The 17,427-nt window shown below is 46.6% G+C and overlaps 1 protein-coding gene across 2 annotated transcripts in view; it reads left to right on the top strand.

The window, feature by feature from the left end:
• The window catches only part of LOC118510850 (bone morphogenetic protein receptor type-1B), a 122,672-nt gene that overhangs the window by 75,758 nt on the left and 29,487 nt on the right, over positions 1 to 17,427 (top strand). Inside the window, exon 1 of one of the 2 annotated variants that reach the window (XM_036053182.1) lies at positions 14,792 to 16,303. The exons of the other annotated variant lie outside the window; for it this stretch is intronic. Coding sequence (XP_035909075.1) covers positions 16,270 to 16,303 — 34 coding nt within the window. The 5' untranslated portion in view covers positions 14,792 to 16,269. Of the gene's footprint in view, positions 1 to 14,791; positions 16,304 to 17,427 lie in introns of those variants that run through there. 2 annotated transcript variants of the gene reach the window in all.

The following is a 17,427-nucleotide window of genomic DNA, read 5'->3' as shown; positions in this document are numbered from 1 at the left end:
ATGAATGGTAACCAACAAACACACACACATTGATGTCCCCAGTGTCTCCGTGTTGGCAGGTTTGTAATCTCCCGTGAACAGGTGTATGTCATGGTTATGTAAGTTTATAAATAATCGCACACTTGAAAATTCACTCGTATCTATTGACACCGCGACCGGTGCCGCTTGACTATCTGCGCCATCCTGTGCCCCAAAAGTGCAGTGTCCCGCAGTGTCTCTCCACCGAACCTCAAACGAAACGACTCGCTGACCATAGCATGGCTGCAGTGCAGGCAGTGTGGTTTGTTTGATGTTTGAATAGTTTATTTGATTTTGGCTGTGCGCGCACCCTAGTCCAAGACCTCGCACTCTCGCCATGCCAGCCGACCGGGCCAGGATTAGAACATTCGGAGCGCAATTTAGCTACACCATTCGAAGCATTACTTCCCCGTTTTTCTTACTTACTTCCCCACAAGGGCCAAGAATTCGTGGAGAGGTCCAGAGGGGGTGCAGAATAGCTGATGGAGTGAGTGTGTGTGGGGGGAAATTAAAATTGCACTTTAAAACAAAATGTTGCCGAGATAAAACATTGAAACACAAACTAATGAACCGCCGCCGGGCAGCTTCCAGTACGATGGGGGAGGGGGGGGGGTGGTCTTTTTGCGCTAACGTGACGCGTGTGGGTGAGTCGTTTCATTGCATCAAATGCAACAGTTACGGAACGATGGCAGAAAACGGGGAGGTCGATGGTCTGTCACTAGTCAAGTCACTCGACAACTTGTGTCCACCCTACGTTGCAGTCCCGCGAGGCGACAGCATCACCTAGGTCTAGATTTCGCTACGCCACATCTACTGTAGCCGGTCCCGCGTACTTGCAACACGGATATACCCATTACCCCAACACCTACCGCGCCCTTCAGTGCGATCGCCATGCCAGAAACACACAGAACATGCTATACCATGAATGAAATGGTTGAATGATTTGCACTCGCGCCGTCGCGTATCCTAACCGCGCAACGCCCGCTTTTCGGCCGAATGTGTATGGTCCGAAAATATATGGGCATAATTCCTAATTACGGTGCGCAATGGTGCGCTGATGGAACGGCTCGAGCCGACATGCATTGAATTTTCAATTACCAGGCTTTATATCGGTCATAAATTTGACTCTCCAAAAAGAAACTCGCAAACCCGTTCGCTCGATCGAATGCCTTGAGTTGGACGCTTCCTGTCTCCTGTCGCCTGTGGAGCACGATCCGAGCTGAAGACACCTTCCACATGGAGTTGGTAACGGTGGGGGGGAGAATAGGAAACCTATAAATCTATCTCGGAGGATCGCTGACCGAATGCCAAACTCCATTTCTCGGATAGTCGTTCTGCTTGACGTGCGACATTTAGGATAGTGTGCAGCACTAAAACCAAACTACTAGAGTGAATATCTTAAATTAGACACCTTTCTGGTAGCACTGGGTGTTTCGGGAAGATCGGGAATAAAGTCCCAACAAGCAGTAACAGACACCCCAAAAGCTGGCCACGACGTGACCGTTCTCGCGATGAGCAGCTATAAAACAGTTTTAACACGCTCCTGTTCGCTACAACCGGTACCGTCCGGTGTCAATGTCCCGTGTGCGGAAAAAAGGCCCAATTTTGGTACGACGTCTACTCCTACACATGACAGTGCCATAAACCGAGCGGGGAGTTCTAGACCGTAAAAGGAACCTTGGAGGCTGTTTTATGACCACTCCACTGTCGTCATTGCGGACACGCGCCTTTACGGGAAGACTGGGCGATTCAGACATTGACCAAAATTTCTCAGGGATGTTCCAGGAACCAAAAGGTTGTGATATTTCCACAAAGGCCACAAAGACTGGGAGCTTCAGGCACTGTCCAAAAGCGCTCCAAGATATTCCAGAGACCACGAATATGACAAATGGATACCACAAAGACTGGGAGCTTCAAGCATTGTCCAAAAGCTCTCCAAGATATTCCAGATAACTAGGGGTGTGATATCTCCGCCACAAAGACTGGGAGCTTCAAGCATTGTCCAAAAGCTCTCCAAGATATTCCAGGGCCCAGATATTGTGATACCTAAAACACGTAAGTGTTTTTTTTATTCCTTAAGCACGACAACTTTCTCCAGCATCGTAGGACATTCCAAACGAATTAGATTGCTAATTCCGTAAGTAGCCTTCAACCGCACCTAATGCCGCGTACGCGAGGTGGTACGTTATTATCTCCACTCGGCTAATAACGGCAGAGGCCCGTTGCTGTGCTTTGTTGTGTGCTGTGACGGTGACAAGGATAAATTCCAATCAGCTCCAATCAGCGTTGTCGCACAGAACCACAGCCTCGCGCTCTCCCAGCGCTACTACCAGCTCATGCATGTGGTGGCATCTCTTAATTTGTGCCCTAGCCTAGCAGCAGCAGCAGCAGCAGACACAATTCGCTACGTCTCCCCGTCCTCGCTGGACGCTGGCAAAGCTGCCCGGTGATAGTGTGTCCGCTCCACTAGGGACCTCCTACGTGATGTGTGCACCAGACAAACCCTTTTACACGGTGCTGCCTCGAGATTAAATCTACGTGTTGCAAATTGTTGTTAGCACAGGTTGCACGGCTAGAAGCTGGGCCCTTTCCCCTGTTTTTTCTGTTGTCGTCGCGTCCCTGTCTCTCCTCTGGTGCATTGTGTCCGAGAGCCTGCTGCTTATCGAGCAGGCGAGTGTAGCGTATGCAAAGCGACACACCGATTGGTGTGCTTTGTGGTCCACCGATTTGCTGGGCAGGGTGTAAAACTTGTCGCCGATGGATGGAAAGCCTTGGAAAGGTTCTTCGTTGGCGACCCACGTTGGCGATCGATACGTCGAAAGTGTGGTCGCCGTGTTGTCACTGTTGCAGAATCGCGTTAAATCACTTGTTCTGGCAGTACTTCGGGGTCGTTCGTTGATACGGTTTTTCGTAATTTATCTTACGTAGGCTGCAGCTGCAAGTTGGCAAGAATTCCAGGCAGGGTTCTACTAAGAATGCTCCGCTCGCGAAATGTCAACCGAGAATGAAATGTCGATCGAAGTTCTCGGATCGAGCGTTAAAGGTGAGAAGCAGAGCAGAAAATAATTGACGTGTTAATGGATTTCTAATGAAGTTGTTGCTTCTCGCCTAGCGCTGTACGCTGGGGGAATCAAACAATCTCGCCAGCCCGTTGTTGCGAGTCGTTAGTACGCGCGTCAAGTATACAAATGTGCCCTTATCGCGCACAAACCGATCAACCTGACATCCACTACAAAGTGGGAGCTACTTTTTCCGCATTGTCCGCACACCCCGTGGGTATTTTGTAGCTGCAATTTGAATAATGCCGCCATTTATCGCGCGGAAACTAATCCATCTCTCATTGCCTGTTTTTGTCCGTCGATTGATTTATCGTGGCAAACGGATGATTCAACGCACCTACAGATACCTCCCACATCGTTGGTTGATTGTTATTTTTCATTGAAGCATTGAACCCCGCACACCGATCATCGTTCATATGGAGTCGGACGATCGACTTTTTTGGGCGATGCGATAATGCGCCATTCGCTAGTGTAATGTATGGGTGTTTAGGGTAGAATAGAAACTCTGGTGCAGAAAGGAACAAAATTGACCGCCCGAGACCTCCCCTTCCAGTAAGAAGTTGAACTTCAAACGTCCTCCAACATCTTCAATGTCCGATGCTCTCCTGCTGGATGGCGAATGCAGAGTCAAATTTATGAATATCTCGCTCGCGCAGCGTTAATGTATCTCGGCCCTTGCTTCATCGGTCCAGAAGCTAAGTGTTTTGTGGCCAATTAAAATGCTTAGCTCCGGTGCTGGAAAACTGTACGAGTGCAGAATCGTTCCGCTTTTGGCCATGTAACGGGCCAAAAACCGCCGACGTACGGCGTGTCCGCCTGCGCACCGTGGTCGCGTGTTGTATTTTAACGAACCCTCCTGTGTGCCGGAGTTCCTAGCGATTCCTGTGCATTCACCAAACGACCCGGGAGCTAATTATTGGGTGGGTTTACTCGTGGCCTGTACCATACTGGGATGACCGGTGGGGCGCGTAGGTGCAAGGACCTCTTGTTTCGTACGCTTATTCCAAGATGTCAGCTAGTGGGGTTCTCCATTTGCGCAGATTAAACTTTAAGGACGTCGGAGGAAGACTACAAATTCAAATGACTTAAAGCATCCGCAGACAGCAGCCAATTTCTGCCCACCGTCTGTCCCGAACGAAACAGCTCCCCACAGCCGCAGAGATCGGCCAGAACCTAACGAATGTGTGCTCTGGTAGCAGGCAAGAATGTCTGACGGTGCGAATGGCTTTCGTTTGGTTCCCCCTTTTTTTGCGTTCCCTCTTCTTATGGAAACGGTAGCTAAAGTGCTATCAGCACCGTGTGTTTGTGTGGAGCTTTTAAACTTCTTCCCGTTTTGCCGGTAGTGATGGTTTTCTGGTGGCTTTCGCCCACCATCCGGTACACCGGATCCGATCTCGAACGGCGATTCTTCTCGTGTGCTAATATTTCTTCTCCTCTTTCTTGGGATGCTGTCCAGGGATGAAGTTTTTTTTGTTTTGTTTTTCGTCCGTCTTAACGTTTTCGCTCTCATTCGCCGGGGTCGAGCTGGGGTTTCGCGGAACATCATGTAGTCTCGTCCGGGGATGGTGCATGATCGGGCCGCAACCCAAGAACACCGACCGCCAGACCGCCAGTACCGGGGTGGTCGCACAAATTTACGCGCGGACACACGGAAACACTGTTATGCTTTTAAGCATAAGCCGCTGGCGCGAGCGTGCGCGCGTTACGTTTTCTCGCCACACCTTCGCTGATGCTGATTCTTTGTGGCTGTGTTCCCCGGATCCGGGTGTGGAGAACGTGTGCACGAATCTCGCACAGAGTCGCAGAATATGGATGGATTCTTCTTCCTGCGGCGAATCGCACACCGAGTTCAAAGGAAATATTATGCAAATCATGCTACTCTGTGCGAGCTGCTTCTTATTCGCTTCCAATCCTCTCGGGCGATGGTGGGTACAGGGGGAGGTTTGGTGAAGAGGAGGAGGGAACGAGGGTGCTATTTATTGAGTGCGACATTTTAACAACGAAATTTTTGCCCGTGAATGAATGCCGTTAATGGCGGTTTCATGCTGGTACTCGATGAAAAGGAAATGAGAAGACGATGTAATACTTCAACTTCTAGCCCGCGGGAAGGCGTCTTGGGCTCCCAGCACAACAGTTGCTGTTCAGGTGATTTGTTAATGAATATCTGCACCGTTTAGAACACTAAAAAGGCTTTAACGAAAGCAAACTTTAAGTAGTCTTGCGCTAATGCGAATCCGCCAACAATATGCACCAAGGAAACACCTCATTCATCTCTCCAAATGGAAACGACTTTATGACTCGCACGCTCCCACCGCAGCGTCCACATCCACTAGGCAGGCGGTCTGAAACGCTTTAAAAGTCCATATTGGGTTGCAGCTGCCGGCTGCAGTATAATCAAGACACCAACACGAGAATGAATCTCGTTTGTTTAATTGGATTATCCGCGATTATGGGCAACGGGATTATGGTTGTTGATTCGTCCGCACCGCTCCGGCGGTGTGCTGCGGTGGATGGGTGCTGATCTCACCTTCCGAAAGCTTTACTACTTAAGATAATGGCCGGTACGGTTCCCTGCTGCACGCGTTTTTTCTTCCCCCAACTTTCAATCTGTCTTCACAGCGATGATGATGAAGGTGACAAAAGATTAACCTCCGGCGGACTCTTAAAAAGGAGCTGAAAATAAATGTTGGTGTGTTGGGCCTACGTCTCTCCAGCCACCCTGGGAGGAACGCAATTTTCCAACGTAAATAAATTATATTCGATGTGTGCGCGTTCGTTGCAACTGTAGGCGCTAGGAAGCAACCGGGGGAATAGATAAATCTGGCTTAATGCTTGTATGTGCAGCTTACTGCAGCGCCTCGGGGAAGCTTATGGTAAATGAAGGCAAAGGTCGCATTGGTGTGCGATTGGAGACAATATGTGGTGAGGCAAAATTTGCAACGTGTGCTAATGTGACAGCCCGTTGATTAAGGCCTTAATGCTGTTGCTTGTTTAAGAGCAATCTTGGACTAAGGGTTAAGACGAATCAATTGAGTTTGAGAGACTTCATTTCCATTCTGGTTAGTTAGTTAATTAGGTATCTTTATTCGGGACTAGTAATTGTAGTCCCATCTCTTCATTGATTTTAAAGCCGCCTATGACAGCATAGCCAGGGTAAAACTGTACGACGCAATGAGCTCTTTTGGAATCCCGGCCAAGCTTACCAGGCTTGTACGAATGACAACGGCCAACATCACATGCCAGGTGAAGGTGGATGGAAAACTCTCAGGGCCCTTTGCTACCACCAAGGGCCTACGCCACGGAGATGGGCTTGCCTGTCTCCTCTTCAATCTGGCGCTAGAGAGAGCCATCCGTGACTCAGAGGTGGAAACTTCGGGGACCATCTTCTATAAGTCAATCCAGATCCTGGCATACGCTAATGACATAGACATCATTGCTTTGAGGCTCTCCTATGTAGCAGAAGCTTATCAAAGGATCGAGCGTGCGGCACAGAACCTCGGGTTGGAGATTAACGAGGCGAAAACCAAAATGATGGTGGCACCACCAGCGGCCCTGCTAACAAACACTGATTTACGCAGGGGTGATGTACAGATAGGTGACCGCACTTTCGAAGTCGTCCAAAACTTCACCTATCTGGGGTCAAAAGTCAGCACCGACAACAACATTGATGTTGAGTTACGCGCACGGGTGCTGGCTGCCAACCGTTCATACTACAGCCTGAGGAAACTTCTCCACTGTAAATACCTGTCGCGACGGACGAAGCTGGGATCGTACAGAACATTGATAGTTCCAGTACTCACATACGCCTCTGAGACATGGACTCTGTCCAAAACTGACGAAGCTCTCTTAGCCGCGTTCGAAAGGAAGATGCTCAGAAGGATTGTTGGCCCCGTATATGTGGAAGGACAATGGAGGAGCCGCTACAATGACGAGCTCTACGAGCTGTACGATGATCTCACTATCGTGCAGCGCATTAGACTCGCTAGGCTCCGATGGGCTGGTCACGTCATGAGAATGACACCGGACGACCCAGCCCGTAAAGTCCTTTTAGGCCGTCCACACGGACAGAGGAGGCGTGGTAGGCCCAAATTGAGATGGAGTGATGGTGTTGATGCGTCCGCCAGAACGGCCGGGATAACGGATTGGCAGACGACGGCGCTGAACCGTGAGCGGTATCGAGGATTGTTGCAGCAGGCCAAGACCGCAAAGCGGTTGTAGCGCCTGATAAGTAAGTAAGTAAGTTGACGTCGATCTGTCAAATTTCAGGTCAGTTAAGTATTGGTGAAGTTCTGTAGTCGGGATGTACTGAGCATCGGTCTGAGAACTTGATAATCGTTTTGAGTGTTTTATACTAATGGCCTTCAAGGGTTTTAGTAAGCAATCGATGGACTAAGGGACCCACAAAAGTTAATGTTTTCGAAATAAAGGTAATCTTGGAGTACAGCTCAATAATATAGGATTACAATGTACAGGAAATATAAATAAAAGTTCTGGAATATTTTAATGGCATATACCACTCGCAGTACTTTGAGGAGAACTTGCAGCCCTTAAACTGTGCCATAAAAGTAGTTAAATAAAATAAATATATTTTAAAATCTCCAGCATTGAGCACACCAACCAATCGGTGCATGCATAAAGTATTCATTTTTAAAGCATAAAAACACACAGCTGCCAGTTTTCCATACTGCCCGCCAAACAACTCCATTGCGCGGAAAGTGAACCGTTCGGCGGCAAAATTTGCGGTATAACTTGGTGCAATTTATTGGAAAAATTCTTGCCCATTTCACCGAAACTCATTACAACCGACTAAACGATGCTATTTGGGCGCAGCATGCACACGTAATGCCGCACGGGGGTTTCAATCTACCGGCGCAATTAGGTGCGAGATGTGATGGAGAATGGGCCGCCAAACCGACGTCCTCGTAAGTATGCATACCTTTTAACACCGTGCCAAAGGTGATGGAGAAATTTTAATTAAAATGCAAATTTTCGACCTCGCCTGGCCTGGCCCCGTTTGTGTGTTTGGTGCGACTTTTGGGGTGGTTTTACGGCACTGGCATGCTGTAAGCGGTGGGTGTGTTGTTGTGGTTGCGGCAAGGGTTTAAATATAAATTTCAAAAACGCATTCCGCACTGCAAAAAGGGTGCACTGATCTCGATCTCGGCTGTGAAGCACAAACCCGCCCTTGCTGTGCAAAATGCTGTCACCGCCCATTGCTCAGGAAGGTGTTGAAAAGCGTCGTTGAGAGAAATGAGGGGTTTCGACGGTTACTTGCTGTTGTGTCTGTCACACACAGCATACAACCGTTGCTACTGTCATATAAAGTCGGCTACTTTATGATCGGTTCTGACCTCATTGTTGCACTGCTGAACCAATCTTCCACCCGGATCGGATAGTATCCTTCCTATCCTTCCTCCCAAAATCTTTGTGACAAGGCACGTCGTGAAAGTCGCCAATAGAGAACGAACGATCGGCTGATATTTATCGTTTTGCACGGCAGGGGAAAGGATAATGCTATCAGTCGGCTGACGATAAGATCTGTATCTGTGAATGTGGTGAAATTAATTAGACGGGCTTTACTGTTTTATTTTGCACATTCGTTCGTTCTCCATTTTGTTCCTTTCAGTGCTCTTAAACAGTACTCGAGTCTGGTGCCGTGACTAGGATTTCTCGCAATTTTGTTGCATGATACGCCCTTTGGGTATGGTAATACGCACAGCAAAGTGTTCCTCAACCGAAAGCGATTAGATTCTGACAGACAGGCTGAAGTTGATCGTTTACAAAGGTTCGTGTTAAAAAAAATCATCCCCTTCGTCCACCTCCTTCCTCGTTCCACCTCACGTTACCGTATCCGTCCGGCACTTTTTTTGTTGTCCTCGACGATCGCCCGATCGACCTTACGCCGGTCGTTCTGCGCGTACACACTCAACTTGCCCTCGCCCTTAACCGGTGTCCCGTTTTCTGCCCTTTGGTGCACCCTTCGTCCACCTTCACCCCCTCGGGTTGGTTCACCGATCCCATCCAGCGGGGGGTTGATGCTCGTAAAATGAAAAGAAACGAGTGTAATAATAAAATCTGATTCCTTAACACTTGAAAAGAACGTTTGCCCGTTTGGAAAGAACCTCTTTTTTGTAACGTTCCTCCAAACGGACAGCAGAAAAGGAAATGAAAAATGAAAGAGCAAAAGAACAACACAGAACAAGAAAAGAAAAACGAAGCGCGCGATGGTGTGGTAAAATCGAAGCACAAAGAATTGTGAAGTGTGTGGAGAAGCGGAAAAAAAGCAGGAAAAAAGCTAGAAAAAAAACGCATTCAAAGTCCATACAAAAGAGCAAAAGCGAACGAGAGAAGTGAGAAGAAAATGAGAACAACAAACGAAACAACGAAAGCAAAGGAACAAAAACAGTCAAACGTCAGTTAAAAACGGACACACAGAGCAAACGCGAAGTGCTAAAGAAAATAAGCGAAGAGCAGCAGCAGCAGAACCCACAATGCATCAGGCAAGATGAATAGAAAATAAGAAAAACCTGAGGGAACCTGAGAAAAGTGAGGAGCGGAGAAAAAAAACACAACGATATTGAAGCTTTTGTTCGGTACGATCGTACGATCGCTAGCAGCTTTCTCGAACAACATTTTGTATAGAAGCTAGAGGTGAAGTAAAAAATGATGATGATGATGATGCCCATGAGAGCATTGAAATGAGATAAATATTAACAGTCAAGATTTTCGGGCTCTCTCTCTCTCTCTGTCTCTCCACCATATTCCACCACCCCATCGTGGAGAAATCCCTTCGTTCTGGGATCTTCTACTTCTTCCCTTCCCATTTTCCTTACAGCCGATCTGACAGTTTTTCTATTGTGTTTTGATCGTAAGATTCGTTATTGTGTGCAAGGGCATTCCGGTAATGATGGCCACCACGCGGTGTGACAGGTAATTCCCGAGGGATTTTGTGCGGGGAGGGGGAAAAGGTGTCTTCGAATCTTCACACTGCTGCTCGTGCTGTTCGCAGGATATCTTGCGCCCGGGTGTAAAGCTCGTCAAGTGTTTTGATATTCATTTTTCAAGCGAAATTTAATTCCGAAACCGGGGTAGAGCCTTTTGCTGATGATGCGTGCCCTCAGGGTACTGTATGGCGATGTAAGGGTAACGATGTTTCGTACCTGTGATCGTCGTTACGTTCTGTGTGCAGGTTGCATTAATGGGGTAATTCCCAACTTTAGGTTGCACCTGTTGCTTTGGACTCTCGGCTTCTAAGTTTGGTGTCCTTGCTAAAATAAGCTTAGCTGCACGGGTAGCAATGCAGGATGTAGAAGGTACTATAATATGGAACTGATAAAATTTGAATATACGGACAACATGGGTCAGTAATGACTTATTTTAGTTGACAGTTGGTATGTTTTTGCTGCTTGAGATCATTTGATCTGCTTCAAGGAGATCACAGTCCTATAAAGCCTGAAAGTCTAAGGACCTCTTGTTCGTGGCACGCCACTCGCAATCCAGCCTTTTCGATCAGGATACTTACCAAGGAAACCAACATTTATGAAAATCTATTCGGAGAATCATTTAAGAAGACTCGCACCGTCTAGAGCCAGGAGTACCTTGAATACATAACATCTGAGGGAAGTACTAAAGTTAGTCGTTCGAAGAAATTGCTGTCTTTGTCAATCAACTACTAATAGATGATGTTCCTGGTCTAGGACGAAGAGTTGTGTGATGTAGTCTCCAATGAGAGCACAGACAGCTTCATTTCACCAGGAATACTTGAGGATATTCCCAAGATGGTTCATGTGTGATTTAATTATGGATTTTGAAGGATAACCAGCTTCAATGAGGATCCCTTAAAACAGGAAACCTAATTTGTCTTATTAATAGGGGATAGATCTGACCAATAGCGGAGGACTTCTTGAGGATGTTGCTGGAAAAACAGGGTGGAACTATAATTTAAATTAGCTTGAAAGGGGATTTAAAATAAATCCACCGTTTTAAAACTTTTTCCTTTCGATCGCTGCATAAACTAGGTTATGTCGTCTCGGCTATTGTTTTGTCTGGGCGTGACACTTCTATACATCTCAGCCTGTGGGAAGCAGGTGGCAACGCAACCAGTACCGAAATGGAGCCAACACAAATGCGCTGCAAAATGTCTATCCGTTTCTCGTTGCCGGTAGCTTCGGTAAAATAATCAAATGCCTTTCGTTCACCAAACCATGGCTGCTGCTAGTACTGCAGCCGACGGATCTGAATTTCCCAACCCCACATTCGCACATGACAAAGCGATAGCACGCGCATACCGACGTCCTTCGTTTGTGTGTGTGTGTGGTCGTTTCGTGCGTTGGAATTTCGCTGCTTTCGTAATTTCATCCCCTTCCCATCTCAATAACGTCAGATATGTGGCGAGAAAGGCGAGTGAAAGATTAAGACTGAATGTTTAATGAATTGCTGCTGCATCAGGATGATGGGGACACAGCATCATCCTCTTCATCCGGGGCCAGCCGTCCATCCCCAAAAGATGTCCGTTTTCTTCGGCAAAGAAACCCGGTGTGTCATGCCAGACAAATATATCAGTGGAAAACGATCCCTCCCCTAGAGTTGCGCCAGACATGCGAAAGAGATTTCCTTGGGGTTGGCGGGAGAGTTCTGCACAAAACGGAAACTCTCTACCAGTAGGAGAATCAACTCGTCGCAGACGGCAAAAAGGAAAGGAAACATCTTAAATCAAAACAAAAACACTTCTTCGCGTTGGCACATTTCGACACAGCCCCAATTCCTTGGCAATTCATCCGGCGGTCGCTGGGATAGAGAAATCCAACAGGCCACCAGTGTACTGGGAGGATGTTTGGAGGTTCGTCTCAGAGATGTCGCATCGGCGGCGCACCTTTCTTTCTGGTGAGGGACAACTGGGGACAACTATTTTTAAGCGGGCACGACACTCGGTCTGGTACGGTGAAGCTGCTGACTAAAAGCCCCCAAACGGTTTTGACCGTCTAGCAAAAACGCGACGATGTATATATATACATTTGTGAGGATCGCCGTGTGTGTCGCAAGACGAATCATTAACGTCGATCCGAAGCAGTGTAATCTATGTCGTCTGTCGGTAATCTATTTTTGCGAAATACATAACAATATTGTGTCTGCTCTCGTTTTTTTTTTGTTACACACCGGGACACACTCGCCGGGCTCCCCGGTTGCAGTGGAATGTGTCGCCTCTTCCGAATCCACGGTGTAATCGACAGTGTTTTGGTCAGTTTTTGGGGGTGATTTTTTGTGTTTGTCTACTGAGAGAGTGGATGGTTCTACGCAGTCTGAAAGTATCTATTTTCGAACGACGGAAGTCATCTAATGGCGGGAACGCTTAGGCTACCCTTACCTCAGGAATACTCTTTGGTGTGCTCCTAGAACGTGATCAACTATAGAAAAAAGGGACCAACACTAAACAGTTGAAGATTGTACAGTTCTGTGCAATATTATTGTTTTCCTCATCATGATTTACTATTACCAGATTAATTGAATTGATACTGATAGGCTTGGAGATCGCCCATTTAGTTGACAATTACGAGACCCTCTTGATACAAATAATCGATTTTGATGAGATGATAGGGCTGATGCTGACGCAACTTCAATGTTATGCGAGACGATTATAAACATTTTTAGTTTATTTTTAGTTTTAATGTACAACACGAGTGTGTACACCTCTCCGTGATGAGATCGCCTCATTTTCTTGTCCAATCAATTCAAGTGGAAAGAATAGATTGCTCAATACGGGTAAAGGGACAACCTGGTCTCCCTATTCCACCTCCCCAACATCACAAACTCATGACAAAGCCGTCTAGCCAACAATTGCCTGATTTTTTTGATAGATCGAAGTAAATATTTCATTTATGCTGGACGCCTTTCTCAACGCTCGCTTTTGGTTGATAGTTTTCTCACTTCCCGAACCCAAAAAAACCTGGGGAATAACCCAACTTATTTATCTTGTCAATGGAGGACAAAAGCCTGTGAAGGAAACGCCCGAACCAACCTGAAGAAACGAGCGGTGGACAGCAGCAGCAAAGAATCCAAAATTCAACGTCGTTTGACACCCCAAATGCGAGAAGGGATGCGAGAGTCGCCGAGCTTGCGAACGGGGTTCGGTGTGAAACGCGAGACGGTTTGAAATTTAAATTCTGTCTGGTTCTGGTCACAACTGTTTGGAAGGCACCCTGGCTACGGAGTATGTGAGTGTGTGTTTGTAGTGGGATTGTCAAAAAAAAAAAAAATCGAAACCGTGCCGGCGGGTTTTCCGGTGGGTTCATTCCAAGAACGTATCGTTTGCCTTTTACGATCATAGCCCTCACCCATCTCCCTCCCACTCTGTTCCTTCGGGGATGACCCGCGTTTGCTTCACGCGCTTATACCCATCCTTACGCAGATCATCTGCAGGAAGACTGTGTATGCAGAAGAAACAACAAATAACGAACGAAAAAAAAGAAGAAAAAGCAGAGCTGGTATCAAGTTCGCATAAGGAAGACAAAGACGGGTGCGTGCGGAGGGGATCGTAGCATAAAAAACGCCGAGCGAGATGCCGGATAAATGTTTATGTTTTATCGCCTGGCAGTAATCGAGAGAACGAAATTGTACGGTTATTATTTATCGCAGGGTTGGGCAACTGTGGCAATGTTGAGGAAAAAGGATCGAGTGCGATCGTGCCATGAAGTGAAGCTCGTTGGTTGGAAAATCCATGTTTGAATTTAAAGTTTATACTGTATTGCAAATATTTTAAATTAAACAAGCAATATATATTTTTTAAATCTTATTTTGCTTCAACTTTCTGACCGTCATGCCTATCATTCTTGCCATATTGAAAACTTTTGACTATATATCACCGCACCGCATGAAGCGATGCTTGTTCTGCGAAATTTTGTTATGCTTAATTGAGGTACTTTTTAAATTTTCATTTTAAAATCATGCGAAACGTACCTTTAGTAAGGACTGATCTTCTGGCTAGGGGGTATATTAATGTGTCCAGTAAACCAGTACAAGTAGAAGAGTTCTTTATGTAAAGAACAATGATTGAGATGTTTTAAAAAGAAATATTTGAATTTTAAAGCTATTTGATTTCAGCATTAAGTTTATAACATTTATGAATAACATTTCCATTCGATATGATAGAAAATTAACTTCAAAGAGCTAAATAACTTCAATATTAAAGCATGTGTAATTTCAAATGATTTTCCTTTACAAACCTTTTTCATTGGTTGAATAAAGAAAACTGAGTTTTAAATATATTTTGTAAGCCTTTTTTGATTGTAGTTAGGCGCGTTGTGTATTGATTTATGATAATTTTTATTTTTCAAAAAATAGAGAGAGATAAAGGAGCAGGTTTAATAAAATTTTGTTTAACCTCCGATACTTTGAGGAGAATATTTTGCCTTATTTTTATATAAAACTATTCAATTTAATTTACCTCAATATGCTACCTGTTTGAGCATCCCTGACTCGGTTCGCATTTATGCTATTTTATGCTCACTCTCTCGCGCGCGCGAGATGCGGGTAACAAAACACGAGAGAGAACCAAATCTCAGCCCGCATACAAACGGATCACGTTACAAGTGAGCGTGTGTGCGTGAAGGGATCCGCGCGATACATACGGCTCTCTTTACAGAGCATAAAGTATGTGTGCGTGTGTGGGCAACGTACGAAGCAAAACAAAAGCAAACGCTACGTGCGAACCGCGGGGTAAAACTGAACGGCCGTGTAACTGTGTTAGTTAGTTCGACTTGAACCACGCGAGCGAGTGGACGTGTACGGTGCGCCGTGTTTTATCGATTTTAGTTCCCCATCGCTTACATTCTCGGGGGGACTCAGATAGTCAGTCACTATTATTTGTTGACAGCCGCACGTTCTAAACTGCAAACAGGGCCCAAGAAGTGCGCATTTCCCGTGCCAGAGCGGATGTTTATACGGTAGTACGGCGGCGCATCTGTGGTGTTCGGTTTGTCCAACAAATGGCGGAAACGACGATACGTTACGATTGATCCAGAACAAGCAGCACTACCAGTAAACGGTTCCAGCCTTATGCTTTCTGACTGCAAAGCGAGGAAAAATCGACCGGATTCAACAGGCGTTGCGATAGAATTTTCGTTTAGTGGTGCGAAAATGTCACCACGGAGCTAGGGTGTTGTGACGATCCTGCGACACGTTTCACAGCCCATCACGGTCGTGATGGTAGTAGTGCTGGTGTGATTAGAAAGCACACACAGCAGCGAGAAAAAAAGATGCGAATTCTGACAGCAGCTGCTGGGTGGTGAATATTTTGACAGCCGTGGGTTTGTTTACCATCGCGCGTCCGACGACAACCAGCGTGAATGGAAAACTAGGAAAAAAGTGCATTCACTTAATTCGTTTCATCGCATCGTCACACACCACATCGCTCGTTGTTGTTGTTGGGTGGCTGCTGTGCAAATCGATTGCCCTTCTGCTGCTACTGCTGTTGCATTTGCGCACTATTTCCCACTGGAATCGGAGTTCTACGGGCGGCGTGCGATAGGATCTTGCTGGAAAAACGGAAACATTGGTGCAGTTGGGAAAATAGCATACATTTTGGACGCGACCAGCTGCTACGGGTTGTTTGGTGGAAAAGTTAGGAAAAAGGGTGTGTGAATGTGTGGTAGCTACACAAGCTGCCGCCATCGTGTGTGTTTTGATAACAGTGTGCGCTTGTGTGATCAAAGTGTGTGGATTTAGTAGTTAAAAAGCATCTGGTTGCTAGATGAAGAAAAGTGTTTTTCCCTGTATCCTTTGAAGTGCTGCCGTGTGTTGTGGCTGTGTGAATAGTAAAAAAGAAAAGAAAAAGATATCAAACGAGGAAAAATCAGTGCATATTTACTCACATTTCAAGCGTGCTCGGTAGTAAACACGGGCAAGGTCAATGTTATTACGGCACACGTCCCAACATCAGAGAGCCCGGATCGATTGATTTACGGAGCAGTTTTCATGTGTGATTCATGCACCCGAAGTGGTGTTTTGCACTAGTGGCAAGAAGAACGAAGAAAATTTAAAGCCGTAAAACCTAGGCACCAGTGTTGTAAAAAAGCGGCCTTTTGATTTAGCAAAAGAAAGGGCACAGCACCACAGCCAGAAGGGGACAAGGCGACGCCTCCCGTCACACACATCCCCGATCAGCAGAGCGCCCGATCGCAGCAGAGCCAGCACAGACATGGCGCCGAAATCGAGAAAAAAGAAGGCAAACGGTAAATAATAAATTAGAAAAATATATTTTCTTTTCTCTCCCGCCTGGACCACGCGTTCAAGCATTCGTCCTCAGCATAAAGAGGGAAAAAACGCACATATGATTGTTCGCGACGATTGAATTCCGATTTTTCCGTTCCCGTGGTCCGTTCCGGTGACCATCGAGATAGAGAGAGGGAGAGAGCGAGCGAGAATATCCTCCCAACCCAAGTACGTCTGGGCTGTGTGTGAAGTCGTTTGTTCGGTTTGGCTTTTCCAAGTTCCCCGCTTTTTCTTCCTTTCTCAGCCTTTCCTTGCGTCGTCCACCTGCCACCCCCCCGCCACCCCCTTCCCTTTGGGAGGGATTGTTTTCATCCGAGCTCCACCATCACCGTGGTTCGTTCGAATCAGTCGACTAAAGGGAAATTGCATTTGCAGCGTGAAGCTGCAGTTATCATGCGCCAGGAATCGTCTGGCGATTCTGCACTGTCGGCGTCTCGGCACGAGCGAGATCATGGCACAGCGGTCGTGAGCATAACTCTCGAGCTCCTCCGCCATCACCAAGGGGCAGAACTCTATTCTTTTCGGGCCCTCGAATGGAAGCGAATTGGCGAAACGCCACACGAATTGTGAATTCAATTCGAAAGAATCATATTTTACAGCGACGGCCGCGTCCGATGTTGTGTATGATTAGGCATTTGGTACGATGCGCGTGCGATTCACTTTTCTCGGATGCAAACCACTGACCAACGGAAGGTGAAGATCCCGACGGATTTTGCCCCGTGGTCGTTTTTTTGCCAATAAATTCTCGACCGATCGCAACGTTCCCGATCAGGTCAGTGTGTGAGCTGACGTTCCGTAGCTGTTATACCTGTTCGACCTTCCTTGTTAAGGGTCGTGAAAATGGAGTTTGCACATGCTGCCCCTTTGGCAAAAAACAAAAACAAAAAGTGCACCAGCATGCATTCTCGTGAGGGTTCGATGTAATTTTCGCTTTACCCTAAACGATTACCGGGCGAGAAAAATGATTTCTCAGCCCGGTAATGGACCAGCCATTATCTGCCGGAGGATATATTCTCTAGCTTATTAACCTGTGCGCCTCTTGACTTCTTGCATGAAATCTCACCATAATAAAGGCAGACGCAGC

Source organism: Anopheles stephensi, chromosome 3 (genome assembly GCF_013141755.1).
Source record: "Anopheles stephensi strain Indian chromosome 3, UCI_ANSTEP_V1.0, whole genome shotgun sequence".
In the NCBI taxonomy this organism is placed as follows: domain Eukaryota; kingdom Metazoa; phylum Arthropoda; class Insecta; order Diptera; family Culicidae; genus Anopheles; species Anopheles stephensi.
Note: the sequence above shows the minus strand (reverse complement) of the source record. Positions and strands in the feature narration are given on the sequence as shown.